This window comes from Carcharodon carcharias, chromosome 11, assembly GCF_017639515.1.
Source record: "Carcharodon carcharias isolate sCarCar2 chromosome 11, sCarCar2.pri, whole genome shotgun sequence".
Classification (NCBI taxonomy): domain Eukaryota; kingdom Metazoa; phylum Chordata; class Chondrichthyes; order Lamniformes; family Lamnidae; genus Carcharodon; species Carcharodon carcharias.
The window spans coordinates 77,324,555-77,339,222 of NC_054477.1; the positions used below are offsets into that span (position 1 = coordinate 77,324,555).

Sequence of the window (14,668 nt, forward strand, 5' to 3'; positions counted from 1 at the left end):
AGGCCTGACTAACAATCATCTCTTGGTGCTCTTAATCCAGTGAGATGCAGTCTACACCAAAGCAAAACTGCAACTGCCTGCTTTCTGAGCAAATACTGAGCTAAATTAAGCAAAACAACCTTCTACCACCACAGCCCATCGCTATGACCATGTGGCATGCTTTGGGATGGTCTCAAACAGAAATGCAGAAACAAATTATTTACCTTTTTTTGATTTTGTAATCCATATAAATAATTTCTGCCTTTAATGGAATTTTACTGCCCTCATTCCCATTATTGCTAGATTTTAGCTTCTATGGAGATGACACTAGACACCCTGGCTCTACTGAGAGGTCCAGAAATTGGTCATCCATTATTCAGTATTTACACTTCTAACTCTGACCTTGAAGGTAAACGTAAGATAACTTTTAAATGCAATTAACTCCAACCTAGCTTGAATTGCATTTACTTCAGGGTTGCTAATCAGTTTTTCAATCAGATGCCCTCATTCTTCTACAGTTAAAACTTTTAATCCCTAAAACAAAAAGTTATATTCTAAAACATGAATTATGAACTAGATATTCACAACCGCATCTTTAAGGGTCCTGACTGCACACCTGGCAGGTCAGAAGAGAACCAGGGAATCTCTCTTCTGTTGTAGTAGCAAAACCTATTCTTCAAATAAAGTCATAATTGAGAACATTAGGGACTCTGAAATGATGCTTTACAAAGCTAAAGTGGTTAGAAGGAGTTTTTCAGTACTTCTCTTCAGGCTGTCCACATTAGTTGTGGTGTGCTGAGTGCACCTTTATTTTGCAGTGACAAGGGGTATAGCTATTAGCAATATTAAGAAGACTTGCCGGAAAAGGTGATTAATGTAGTCCAACTGCCAAAAATGTGAAAAATAATGTGATACAGAATCACTTTGAAGGGCCCCATAATGAAAGGAAAGCTCCTCCATTAAATATTTTAACTATATGTCTATGTGGCATTAAAACTAAACTTCAATTCAAGAATTGCATGGGCACAAGGATTATAAGAACTTACTTGCTAATTTCTCTCATAATTCAGATTAGGTCTTCTTAGCTAATGGAACTTTCTGATGGTGAGCATAGTTAATTGGTAATGCAGTAATTGACCTCCTACAACAGGCCCTCCTGCCTCTCACCAATGTGCTCCATGATGGTTGGATGTTGGATGGTTAGGGTTATATGTATTGAGAGTTTTGTCCGCTTGCCATTTTCTCCAAACAAAATCTGCCTCTTTTTTTTCTGACTTTTTTTTCTAGTAAAGCCTCCAACTCGTCCTCCATGCAATTCAGATAATCTTTACTTGCTTGTCTGGTGACTTTCGTGATTGGTTTTGTTTGGATGTTGTAACTCTTATGCTTACAAGTACACTGTGCCTTCAAGCATCAATTCCCACCCCCCCTCAATTTCTGGCCAGTGTCCACTGAAACTGCAGCAGGAATCTGCCAATAAACATAGAAGTTAGTTAGCTCTGAAGAAGAGTCATACGGTCTTGAAAAGTTAACTCTGTTTGTCTCTCCACAGATGCTGCCAGACCTGCAAAATTTTTCAGCATTTTTTGTTTTTATTTCAGATTTCCAGCATCTGCAATATTTTGCTTTTATATTGTAGAAGTTAGTTAACCCTGAACAACATTTTTGAGGTCAGTAGAAGTGACCACTCATTCAAACTTGCCAGTGCAGCAAGCCAAAAACCTTGACATTCTCTTATTTCCCCTTTATTGCCATCCCCTCCACGTTCACACTCAGATGTAAAATTCCTGGAGTTGAATGGCTCACCAGAAATAACTAGCTTTATTTTGGCAAAATGCCAAGGCTAATTTGTGCTTGCTTTTTTGGAAGTCAAAGTTTGTTGATGAGGACTTGGTCATGTGATCAAGTTGATCAAGGATGGACATAGTGACAAATTTGTATTTTTTGAAAAATGTAATGCTTTACATAAGTAGCAGCTGAAAAGAATTTGCCTATTTATATGGTAGAGATGGTTTCTTGTTAACCTTTTTTTTCCCCATTGTTTTGGTACGTTGATACCCCTGCTTTGTTCAGATGATGTAGACAATGTTGGACTAGACAGTATGGTATGACCATTGCTTTCCTACATGCTGCAAAGATGGTTGAGCTAGATAGTTATCTCTGGTGTGTTTTTCATCATAAGAAATTGGCCTCTGTTTGAAATATATATTGCAATATATGATCAGGACTCAATATCCATTTAAATTTGTTGTCCAATGTCAAATGCTGCTCTACATTTCTGAAATATTGAATATCCATATTTTGAAAAATTTGTGATTGGTTCAAATATTTTTGATACTCCATTTACTTAAACTATATACACAATGTTTTATTTAAATTAAGGCCTAAATTGACTTAATTATGTTATTTAAGATGAGGTTTGCTATGTTACAGAGAGTGACTAAAGTTTGTTGTTGGCTAGACGAAATTTTGGAGGTGATTTGATGTTCAGTTTGGGCATTGCAGCAGGAGTCCGTCAGCCAGCAAAGGCCATGCACCTGTTGAAGCTGCTGGTCATTGGAGACTCACACCTTACATAATTAACTACGTTTAAGGGGATAAGAGATTAAAGAGGGGGATTGGCTTGAAGTTTCTGCTAGGTTGTGTTTTTTAGTGCAATTTGTCCAAAATTGACCAAGTCAATGCAAAATACTATGGAATTTCAAATGTAAATTATGTTCAGTGCAAATGACGTTTTGAGCAACCTTTCGTGCTAGAAGCTGGACCTGACCACAAACTAACCATGCCCCAGATCAAATTAATCATCAGTGGTCATTTCTGCTAATTTTGCCTATTTGTGGGCCTTCAAGGAGAATCCTAAAATTTAACTCGTCCTTTTGGGTGCTGAGATACTAATGGGCATGTATTTAAACGTTTTTGAATATAGTATTTTAATTTGCTAAAACTGACTACCATATACCAGTGTAACAAACAAATGGTTCTGAATAATTTCCTGGTCATTTCCTGTTATTTCAAATCTAGTTACAGTCAGGTGATGAATGGGGCAAATGCTTTTTTGTGAAAAACCCATTTTAAACTGTAGGTAATCAAACTGCATCATATTGCCCCTGTTAAATACATCAAGGAGTGTTTTCAACTGAATTTAAGAAATTACATTCTAAAATGCTGCCCAATTGCACCAGTTCACGTCAGACTTTATATTTGGCGGTACATAAATGAGGTTGTGGAGACTTGACAAAAAAAATCTCAAAACTTGCAACTTGTCGGTAAAGCACAAACTATCCAGTAATGCAAGTGTCAGCAGATGTTATGAAAATCTACTATGGAAGGTAGAACAAAAATATTTTGTGGCTTATATTACTTGAGAATGAGGTTTTGGTGAGGAAAGAACAGTTATTTGCACTTCAGTCTAGTTTTGTAAGTTAACAGTTAAATAATAATCCTGTTTATTTATGAGGCCCTTGAATATTTCAGTATACATGAAGTAGGTAATATATTCAAGTAATACAATGAATTGCTTAAATAAATTAGCAATATTAGTAATTTTTTAAATTCAAGTTCCTGCCTAGTGTTTAGACTGCAGCAGGAGCTTTCAACATCAGGAGCTGTTTATGATAAGGAAGTCAATCTGATGATCTGAGATCCTGAACTACAAATGAACAACAATAGGCCATGTAATTAGTAGAAGTAAAACAAACTGTGACTGTTTAGCTTTTCAATAGACATGGTTGTTGATTCATAATAGTAATAGACAATGGAAAGGGCATTTGTTGTTCCATTGGACTTGCAACAGTGAAAACAAACCAGATGATATCTGATCATTCCTTCAGCCATTGTAGTTGAGTTCAAAAATCCTTGCATCTTTTTGACATCAGGTTGATTAGTTCTGGCTCATCATGATCCTTGAAAGGAATTTTGACTGTCAGCAGCGTGACTCCTAACTTAGGATGTTTCCACTGCCTGTTAAAATTCTCCTGGAACAGTACATTGAAAGATTAATCAATCTTGTATTGCTGATTGTGGTATAACTAATTTTGCATCTCTGTTATAGATTTGACTGGGATTTTAAAAATGTTTTAAAAAATTTAAGTATTGTTTAGAGAAATGTTTAGGGGAATACCATAATCATGGGAACATTATAGATACTTCGGTAACTTTATTTCATATTACTGCTAAGACCCCCAAATAATTCTTCAAATTAGTCTGGAGTTGTGGAGTGCAAAATATGCCTAATTAGTAGGACAGATTGCATGGATTTCATTACTGTACCAAATGTACCTCCTAAAAATTCAGGTGGGTGAAAATAGAACTTATTGCAGGTGTTAGGATAATGGACAACTTGTGGAAGTGCTGCACTTTACCCTTCTTGAGACTGATGATAAATATTCTGAAGCTAATACCAGCTAGTAATTTGTTAGGTTTTGTAAGTCTGTATATAAAGAATTTTATTCTATTGCAATAACCTAGCATTGCAAAACATTTGTTCTAATATCATCCAGACATGTAAGTAGCTAGAAAACAAATCTAGCTCAAGTTAATGTCATTTAGGTAAGTAGATCCTGCACTTAGTTAATTGGGGAGAAAATTATTATAAGAAAATTAGAGCTGCTGCATTGGTATGATATGGGATAGCTGAGATTTAAAGTGCTTTGAAAGAGTGGGGCCATTTTATGAACAATTGGACGTACACAGTGTTAATGTGTGTGTGTGTGTGTGTGTGTGTGTGTGTATAAAATCTCCCTTTCTAGGTGTGCGTAGAGAAATGTATGTATGTCCTATTTTATATTTATATAAATAATGTGTGCTTAACCATATAACCCAAACTTACAACTGAACATTTATTTTGCTTTCCTCCTACGCCCTTCAGTATGATGGGGGCAAAAATTATATTTCATTGGTAACCACTTGCTCAGTTTCATCTGTAATAATTTTGTCCTGAGAATTGTATGAGTGCCTGTAGTTTTGACTTTCACAGCATGGACTAAGGTGTAAACCAGACTAAATGTGGATGCGCAACACAGATTTGAAGATTTGAATGTTTTATGGTGTCATGTCTTGAAGCAATTCAGAGGAGTCTCCTGAACTGTGCTTTAGCGAAATACATGCTTTATAATGAATGACAATTGCAGACCCTTAAAGTAAACAGAGTTTTCATTAAACGCTCCTTAATTGGAGTCATGGATAGAGCTTTATTAGAACCACTTTTTGAAAGAACTTTTATTTGTGAATCTTTTACAGAAGGATCTGAGGGGCCATCAAATGCATTGGCCACTGTTGTCCAGTATGTTCCCTTGGAACTCATGGATGGGGTTATTCGAAACTTGACCAATGATGATTCCATTACAGATAAAGAGCTGATGACTGCTTTGACCAAGTAAGGTTTTTTTGGATAGTTCAGATGAATTTTAAAACAATGAAGAGCAAGACAATTATGCTGCAGGATCAAATGTTGAACCTCGACTGGCAGGATACAGAATTGCTCCCATAAGTTCATAGCTCCCACCACCCCACAAGAAGAAATACTGAACAAAGAGCAATCTTTTTCTTTACTATTTACACACAACAGACACATTGCCACATACTTGGAAATGAGCTATCCCAGTGAGGCCTGGAAGAATAGTACTTGTCCCGTGGCCAGGATGTTGAATAGAAATTGAAGAATGAAGTAGAATAAGAAATGTGGAAATGAGGAATCTGGGGGAGAAAGGAGGTGGGGAGTGTAGGTGATGAAATGAGTTATTGGGGCAACTTGTGAATCTCTTGGTTTATTCATTATTGGGATCAAATTGCTGGTCCGTCCTTTCAGCTGGGAACTAGCAATGAGAGGCTAAATGATTAAAAGTGTTTTACTTTATGAAAAGCAGCAATTGTACAGCTATAATTGGTGTAGCGGTATTGTCACAAGACTAGTAATCCCGAGACCCAGGTTCTAATCCCATCATGGCAGATGGTGGAATTTGAATTCAAGAAAAAAATCTGGAATTAAGTCTAATGATGACCATGAAACCATTCTCTGTTGTTGTAAAAACCCATCTGGTTCACTAATATCTTTTAGGGAAGGAAATCTGTCATCCTTACCATGTGACACCAGATCACAGCAATATGGTTGACTCTTAAATGCCCTCCGAGATGGCCTAGCAAGCCACTCAGTTGTATCAAACCATTCCAAAGTCACAAAAAAAGGAATGAAACTGGATGGACCACTCTGCATTGACCGAGGCACCGGAAACAACGATGGCAATCCCAGCTCCTGTCGACCCATCATAATCCTCCTTAGTAACATCTGGGGCTAGTACCAAAATCGGGAGAGCAACAGATCTTGTCATTCTCAAGGAATCCTATCATAGCAGTAACCACCACTAGCAGGACCAACTCAGCAGAGGTGGCGGCAGAGCTGTATACAGTCGGGAGAGAGTTGCCCTGGGAGTCCTCAACATCAACTCCAGACCTCATAAAGCCTCATGGCATCAGGTCAAACATGCTGATTACTACATACTGTTAATCACAATAAGAGGTTGTGGTGGAAGAATTAATCCAGGCTGGTCTCTTGGTTAAAGCTGGTTTATTTCCAAGACAACTCCTCAGTGCTACTAACTTCCTGGTAGCTTCCACCCAAAGTATTCCAGCTGTACCTTTTTATTCTATTTAGATGGGATAAGTAATGCCCATCACCTGTTTAATTAGCAATTGGTTTTAACAAGATGATTGCCATATTAACACATACCACCCTCCCTCAGCTAATGAATCAGTTCTCCTCCAAGTTGAACACCACTTGGAGGAAGCACTGAGGGTGGCAAGGACACAGAATGTACTGTTGGCTTCAATGTCCATTACAAGGAATGGCTTGGTAGCACCACTGCTGACCGAGCTGTCCAAGTCCTAAATTACATAGCTACTAGACTGGGTCTGTGACAGGTGGTGAGGGAACCAACAAGAGGGAAAAACATACTTGACCTCAACCTCACCAACCTGCCTGCTGCAGATGCATCTGTCCATGACAATATCGGTAGGAGTGACCACCGCACAGTCATTGTGGAAACGAAGTCCTGCCTTCAGTTTGAGGATACCCACCATCGTGTTGTGTGGCACTACCACTGTGCTAAATGGGATAGATTTCGAACAGATCTAGCAACTCCAGACTTGGCATTGAGGTGTTGTGGACCATCAGCAGCAGCAGAATTGTACTCAAACACAATCTGTAACCTCATGGCCCGGCATATCCCCAACTCTACCATTGCCATCAAGCCAGGGGATCAACCCTGGGTCAATGAAGAGTGCAGAAGGGCATGCCAGGAGCAGCACCAGGCATACCTAAAAATGAGATGTCAACCTAGTGAAGCTACAACACAGGGCTACTTGCATACCAAACAGCATAAGCAGCAAGTAATAGACAGAGCTAAGAAATCCCGAAACCAATGGATCAGATTTAATTTGCAGTCCTGCCACATCCAGTCGTGAATGGTGGTGGACAATTAAACAACTCACTGGAGGAGGAGGTTCCACAAATATCCCCATCCACAATGATGGGGGAGCCCAGCACATCAGTGCAAACGATAAGGCTGAAGCATTTGCTACAAACTTCAGCCAGAAGTGCCGAGTGGATGATCCATCTCGTCCTCCTCTGGAAGTCCCCAGCATCACAGATGCCAGTCTTCAGCAAATTTGATTCACTTCACGTAATATCGCGAAACGGTTGAAGGCACTGTGTACTGCAAAGGCTATGGGCCCTGACAATATTCCGGCAATAGTACTGAAGACCTGTGCTCCAGAACATGCCGCGCCTGTGGCCAAGCTGTTCTGGTACAGCTGCAACACTGGCATCTACCTGGTTATGTGGAAAATTGTCCAGGTATGTCCTGTACACAAAGCATGACAAATCCAACCCAGCCAATACTGCCCCATCAGTCTACTCTCGATCATCAATAAAATAATGGAAGGGGTCATCAACAGTGCTACCAAGCGGCACTTAGCAATAATCTGCTCGTTGATGCCAATTTTGGGTTCTGCCAGGATCACTCCACTCCTGACCTCATTGCTTCAAACTTAGACAAAGGCGATGAACTCCTGAGGTGAGATGAAAGTGACTGCCCTTGGCATGAAGGCAGCATTTGACCAAGTGTGGCATCATGGACCCCTAGCAAAACTGAAGTCAATGGGAATTGGGGAGAAAACTCTCTGCTGGTTGGAGTCATACCTAGCACAAAAGAAGATGGTGTGGTTATTGGAGGTCAGACATCTCAGCTCCAGGACATCACTGCAGGAGTTCCTTAGGGGTAGTATCCTTTGCCGAATGTCTTCAGCTGCTTCATCAATGACCTTCCTTCCTTCCATCATAAAGTCAGAAGTGAGAATGTTTCTGATGAATGCACAATGTTCAGCACCATTCGTGCTGAAATACTGAGGCAATCCATGTCTAAATGCAGCAAGACCTGGACATTATCCAAGCTTGGGCTGACAAGTGGCAAGTAACATTTGCCCCATACAAGTGTCGTGGAATGATCATCTCCAACAAGAGAGAACCTAATCATCACCCCCTGATATTCAATGGCATTACCATCACTGAATCCCCCACCATCAACATCTGGGGGTTACTCTTGATCAGAAACTGAATTGGACTATCCACATAAATACTGTGGCTCCAAGAACAGGTCAGAGGCTAAGACAAAAACAGAATTACCTGGAAAAACTCAGCAGGTCTGGCAGCATCGGTGGAGAAGAAAAGAGTTGACGTTTCGAGTCCTCATGACCCTTCGACAGAACTTGAGTTCAAGTCCAAGAAAGAGTTGAAATTTAAGGGGGGGGGGGGTGTGTGTGTGTGTGGGTGAAGTGGTGTGGGTGAAGTGGTGTGGTGTGTGTGAAGTGGAGGGGGTTGGTGTGGTTGTAGGGACAAACAAGCAGTGATAGAGGCAGATCATCAAAAGATGTCAACAACAATAGAACAAAAGAACACATAGGTGTTAAAGTTGGTGATGTTATCTAAACAAATGTGCTAATTAAGATTGGATGGTAGGGCACTCAAGGTATAGCTCTAGTGGGGGTGGGGAGAGCATACAAGATTTTAAAATATTTAAAAATAATGGAAATAGGTGGGAAAAAAAAATCTATATAATTTATCGGAAAAAAAAGGAAGGGGGAAACAGAAAGGGGGTGGGGATGGGGGAGGGAGCTCAAGACCTAAAGTTGTTGAATTCAATATTCAGTCCGGAAGGCTGTAAAATGCCTAATCGGAAGATGAGGTGTTGTTCCTCCAGTTTGCGTTGGGCTTCACTGGAACAATGCAGCAAGCCAAGGACAGACATGTGGGCAAGAGAGCAGGGTGGAGTGTTAAAATGGCAGGCGACAGGGAGGTTTGGGTCATTCTTGCGGACAGACCGCAGGTGTTCTGCAAAGCGGTTGCCCAGTTTACGTTTGGTCTCTCCAATGTAGAGGAGACCACATTGGGAGCAATGAATGCAGTAGACTAAGTTGGGGGAAATGCAAGTGAAATGCTGCTTCACTTGAAAGGAGTGTTTGGGCCCTTGGACGATGAGGAGAGAGGAAGTGAAGGGGCAGGTGTTGCATCTTTTGCGTGGGCATGGGGTGGTGCCATAGGAGGGGGTTGAGGAGTAGGGGGTGATGGAGGAGTGGACCAGGGTGTCCCGGAGGGAGCGATCCCTACGGAATGCCGATTGGGGGGGGGTGAAGGGAAGATGTGTTTGGTGGTGGCATCATGCTGGAGTTGGTGGAAATGGCGGAGGATGATCCTTTGAATGCGGAGGCTGGTGGGGTGATAATTGAGGACAAGGGGGACCCTATCATGTTTCTGGGAGGGAGGAGAAGGCGTGAGGGCGGATGCGCGGGAGATGGGCCGGACATGGTTGAGGGCCCTGTCAACGACCGTGGGTGGAAAACCTCGTTTAAGGTAGAAGGAGGACATGTCAGAGGAACTGTTTTTAAAGGTAGCATCATCGGAACAGATGCGACGGAGGCGAAGGAACTGAGAGAATGGGATGGAGTCCTTACAGGAAGCAGGGTGTGAGGAGCTGTAGTCGAGGTAGCTGTGGGAGTCGGTAGGTTTGTAATGGATATTGGTGGACAGTCTATCACCAGAGATTGAGACAGAGAGGTCAAGGAAGGGAAGGGAAGTGTCAGAGATGGACCACGTGAAAATGATGGAGGGGTGGAGATTGGAAGCAAAATTAATAAATTTTTCCAAGTCCCGACGAGAGCATGAAGCAGCACCGAAGTAATCATCGATGTACCGGAGAAAGTTGTGGAAGGGGGCTGGAGTAGGACTGGAACAAGGAATGTTCCCCATACCCCATAAAGAGACAGGCATAGCTGGGGCCCATGCGGGTACCCATAGCCACACCTTTTATTTGGAGGAAGTGAGAGGAGTTGAAGGAGAAATTGTTCAGCGTGAGAACAAGTTCAGCCAGATGGAGGAGAGTAGTGGTGGATGGGGATTGTTCGGGCCTCTGTTCGAGGAAGAAGCTAAGGGCCCTCAGATCATCCTGGTGGGGGATGGAGGTGTAGAGGGATTGGACATCCATGGTGAAGAGGAAGTGGTTGGGGCCAGGGAACTGGAAACTGTTGTTGTTCTACTCGTGCGATGAGTAACTCACTTCCTGACTCCCCAAAGCCTGTCCGCCATCTACAAGGCACAAGTCAAGAGTGTGGTGGAATATTCTCCACTTGCCTGGATGAGCGCGCTCCCACAATACTCAGAAGCTTGACATTGTCCCAGACAAAGAAGCCCACATCCACAAACATTCACTCCCTCCACCACCAATGTGCACTAATAGCAGTGTGTACCATCTACAAGATGCACTGCAGGAATTCACCAAGGCTCCTTTGACAGCACCTTCCAAACTCTCAACCATTGCCATCTAAAAAGACAAGGGCAGCAAATAGATGGAGTACCACCAACTTGGAAGTCCCCTCCAAGTCACTCACCATCCTGACTTGGAAATGTATTGCCGTTCCTTCACTGTCGCTGAGTCAAAATCCTGGAACTCCCTTCCTAACAGCACTGTGGGTGTACCAACACCATGTGGACTGCAGCGCCTCAAGAATGCAGCTCACCACCACCTTCTCAAGGGCAGCTAGGGATGTGCAATTAATGCAGGCCCTGCCAGCAAAGCTCACATCCCATGAATGAATTAAAAAAAAAAGTGCTAACAGAATGGACGTCAGCTCCAGTATTTAGTTATTCAATATTTGGAAATGTAGGGCTGGAGTTTTTATTTGAATTTTAAAAATCTTTGTGAATCTTCCTGTACTACCCTTCTTTCCCAATTGTACAGTTGTTACTTTCCTAAAAAAATGAGCTGACATTTTTGGCTTTTTTTAAAGATTCTAATCTCTGATCTTTGAAGAAATACTGTTCATTCTTTCATTCTATTTAAATATTATTCTGAGCAAAGTTTATTTCTACCAGGTTCATTGGATTGTCTGTTCTCTGGTTCTGAACTTTAAGTCCTATGTCAACCAATTTGTGTACCTCCTCACTCAGTCTATTTCACTTCCATTTGTAGGAAACATTAATGCTGAACACATGATATTTAGGAAGAACTGCATCAAATTTCCAATAATCAATCTGTACTTATAGAATAAATCTTTTTCCTTTCCTCCTCCATATAATTTGATATATATTTATTGTTGGTATTTAAGCCTTCATGGATGATGCTTAAATTAACCTGATTAAAAGTGCTCCATGTAACCCAATCCAAGAGCTGAATTAATGACTGAAGAAACTCTATAAACAGTAAGATTTATTTGATCCTCACAGAGAAATAGTAAGTCAAAATGACCAAATTTACTGAATAACCTCCCAAATGAAGAAATTACCAACAAAATTTCACTTTGTAACTGTTATGTTGGTTTTGATTAGGGTTAATTAAACATGAATTAACAGATAAATGATACTTCACTCAAAGACAATTTCACTATTGGTCAATAACAACAAAGATATGTCTTGCGCATCCACAAGGACCTGTATCACTCCCCGCACACGTGACACCACGTGCAGTTCCAAAGTTCTCTAACTCTGCCTCCAGTATATAAGATATCTTATTTTCCCACTCAATTGATTTGGCCCTCAAGCTGTGTTTACTGGCAGCCATATTCCATCTGAGGTCCCTGGATACAGTTAACTCCAACAAGACTCATGCTTACGAACCCCCTCTCACTTGGTTCACGTCAGTCCTGATGGCGTACCTTTCCATAGTTCCTTTTCAACCAACCAATGAACAATACCTGGTTTACTATCTGATCCTCTGATATAAGCTCTGAGCTGTTTCACTTGTCTGAGCTATCAGCATTGCTTTTACAATTCAGTCCTTTTTAGCTTGCTATACATTACCTTCCCCAAGAGTTTCTGTAATCTTATTTTTCTTTTTACTGTCAAACAGAAAACTGACCGTTTTTGTAGAGAGCTTTGCTGGCTTCTCAAAAAAATCCTGTGTTTCTCTGTTTGTGTCTCTATCTATGTGCTAGTCATCTTCACCTTTCAACTCCCCCATGTGTCTAGCCATATAGCTTCTGGATCGTAACTTGCTTCCTGTTTGTACTGCTGTAGGTCAAGGGTCACTAGGTCACTTGGACTAGTATTTTTTATTATCCAAAAAAATTACAGGTGAGTCATTTACAATAGATGCAAACCATTCAAAGTCCTTTCCAATCATTTTTAGAAACAATTACAGATCCCCAAAATAATTTAAAGTAATTCCAAATTTTCCTTACTGTTGTTGCTTTCAGGTCAAATGTTGTCACCGATCGCACTACAATACTGAGTGAGGTACCACTTAATTCATACTTACCCAAGGCATCTAAAGCTAAATTGGGTACAGAGATTTGTTGACATTATTAAAATAACATCTATATACAATCTGCTATGATTAATAACAAACTGATAATGCAACATCCTGGAATGCAAAGATAATCCCTGACTCTTTCCTCTATTGCAAACTGTCCACTTAAAGTTCTCTCCATTGTCTCCTCCATTTTGCCTCCAGCACAAGTGTGAGGAGCTTATGGGCTTCTCTGTTGTTAACGTAGAGACCATCTGATTAGTTTCCTCTGCCATGTCCCTCTCTTCCACTTGCTCACCAGGCCAAACTTCCTTTAAAGTTCCCTTGTGCCCCAGTCCTGAACTCACATCTTTCCTTATTTTCTTTTGGCACAAATCTTTCAATAAATACCAATTACATAGTGTTTTGCAGCTCAGAAACAGACCGTTCAGCTCAACAGCTCTATGAAATTTTTAACATACTTTATTATCCTTCCATTGGGTGCGAGCATCACTGACAAGGCCAATATTTGTTGACCAACCCTAATTGCTCTTTAGAAGATGGTGATGAGCCACCTTCTTGAATCACTGCAATCTATCTGGTGCAGGAACATCCACAGTGCTGTTAGGAAGTTACAGGTTTTTGACCCATTGACATTGAAAGAATGCCGATATAATTCCGCATCCGCTGCCCTCGTCTTTTAGATGGTAGATGTCACCAGTTTGGAAGGTGCTATTGAAAGAGGCTTGGTGAGTCACTGTAGTGCATCTTGTATGTGGCACACACTGCTGCCAACCTGTGCTGGTTGTGGAGGCAGTTCATGTTTTAGATGGTGGATGGGGTGCTGATCAAGAGGACTGCTTTGTCCTGAATGGTGTCGAGCTTCTTGAGTGTTGTTGGAGCTGCACTCATCCTGGCAAATGTAGTGTGTTCCATCACACTGCTGACTTGTGCCTTGTAGATGGTAGACAGAAGCAATTTGTTGGAGATGGTAGTTGCCTGGCATTTGTGTGGCATGAATGTTACTTGCCATTTATAAGTCCAAGCCTGAATGTTGTCTAGGCCTTGCTGCATGTGGACCCAGGCTGCTTTAGTATTTGAGGGGTTGTGAATGGCACTGAACATGCCCACTTCTCTTATGATGGATGGAAGCTCGTTGAAGCAGCTGAAGATGGTTGGACCTAGGACCCTACCCTGAGGAACTCCTACAGCAATGTCCTGGGGCTGGGATGATTGGCCTCCAACAACCATACCATCTTCCTTTATGATAGGTCCAAGGTCTGCTGTAATGCGGTTAAACAGCCCACTTATGCTTGTGTATAACGAACGCCCTGTTTCGGTAAGGTATTGAAGGAGGGATGGGATACTAAATGACGCAGAATGGTAATGGAGTTGAAGGTGTTCACCAAGCATAAGGTATGATTTGGTTGGTGTTACTTGATTAGTCGGTTGGACAGCTCCCAATTTTAGTACCTTAAGGATGACTTTGCAGAGTTCACTGGGCAGAGTATGCTGTAGTTGTTTCTGGTGCTAAGTCTATGGCAGGTCCTCTGTCTAGTTTTATTATTGTCTTTTCCGTAGATGTTTGCTACAACTGAGTGGCTTGTTAAGCCATTTCAGAGGTAGTGCTTAAGCTGGGGATGCATGTAGGCCAGAACTGGTAAGGTGGAAGATTTCCATCTCTAAATGATATCGGTAACCAGATGGGTTCATGCCCCATTGAACCTCATCACCTTTATTTCATCTTGCCCTATTGACAAATCCTACTTTTTTTCTCCCACAGTAGCAATGCCTTAAACATGTTCATGCTAAATCCTGAATCACTCCATTGAAAGAATCAAACCTTCAATTTGAGTGTCCTTCATGCAATAAATTTTCCGGTTTTCACTCTATTCCAAAAAATGATCTCTTACCATTCA

General features: G+C 41.3%; 1 protein-coding gene across 1 annotated transcript in view; it reads left to right on the forward strand.

Annotated features, from left to right (window-relative positions):
* LOC121283898 (ubiquitin carboxyl-terminal hydrolase 35-like) overlaps nucleotides 1-14,668 on the forward strand; it is a 107,320-nt gene that overhangs the window by 24,921 nt on the left and 67,731 nt on the right. The window contains exon 4 of the mRNA XM_041198701.1: nucleotides 5,218-5,353. Coding sequence (XP_041054635.1) covers nucleotides 5,218-5,353 — 136 coding nt within the window. The remainder of the gene's footprint in view (nucleotides 1-5,217; nucleotides 5,354-14,668) is intronic.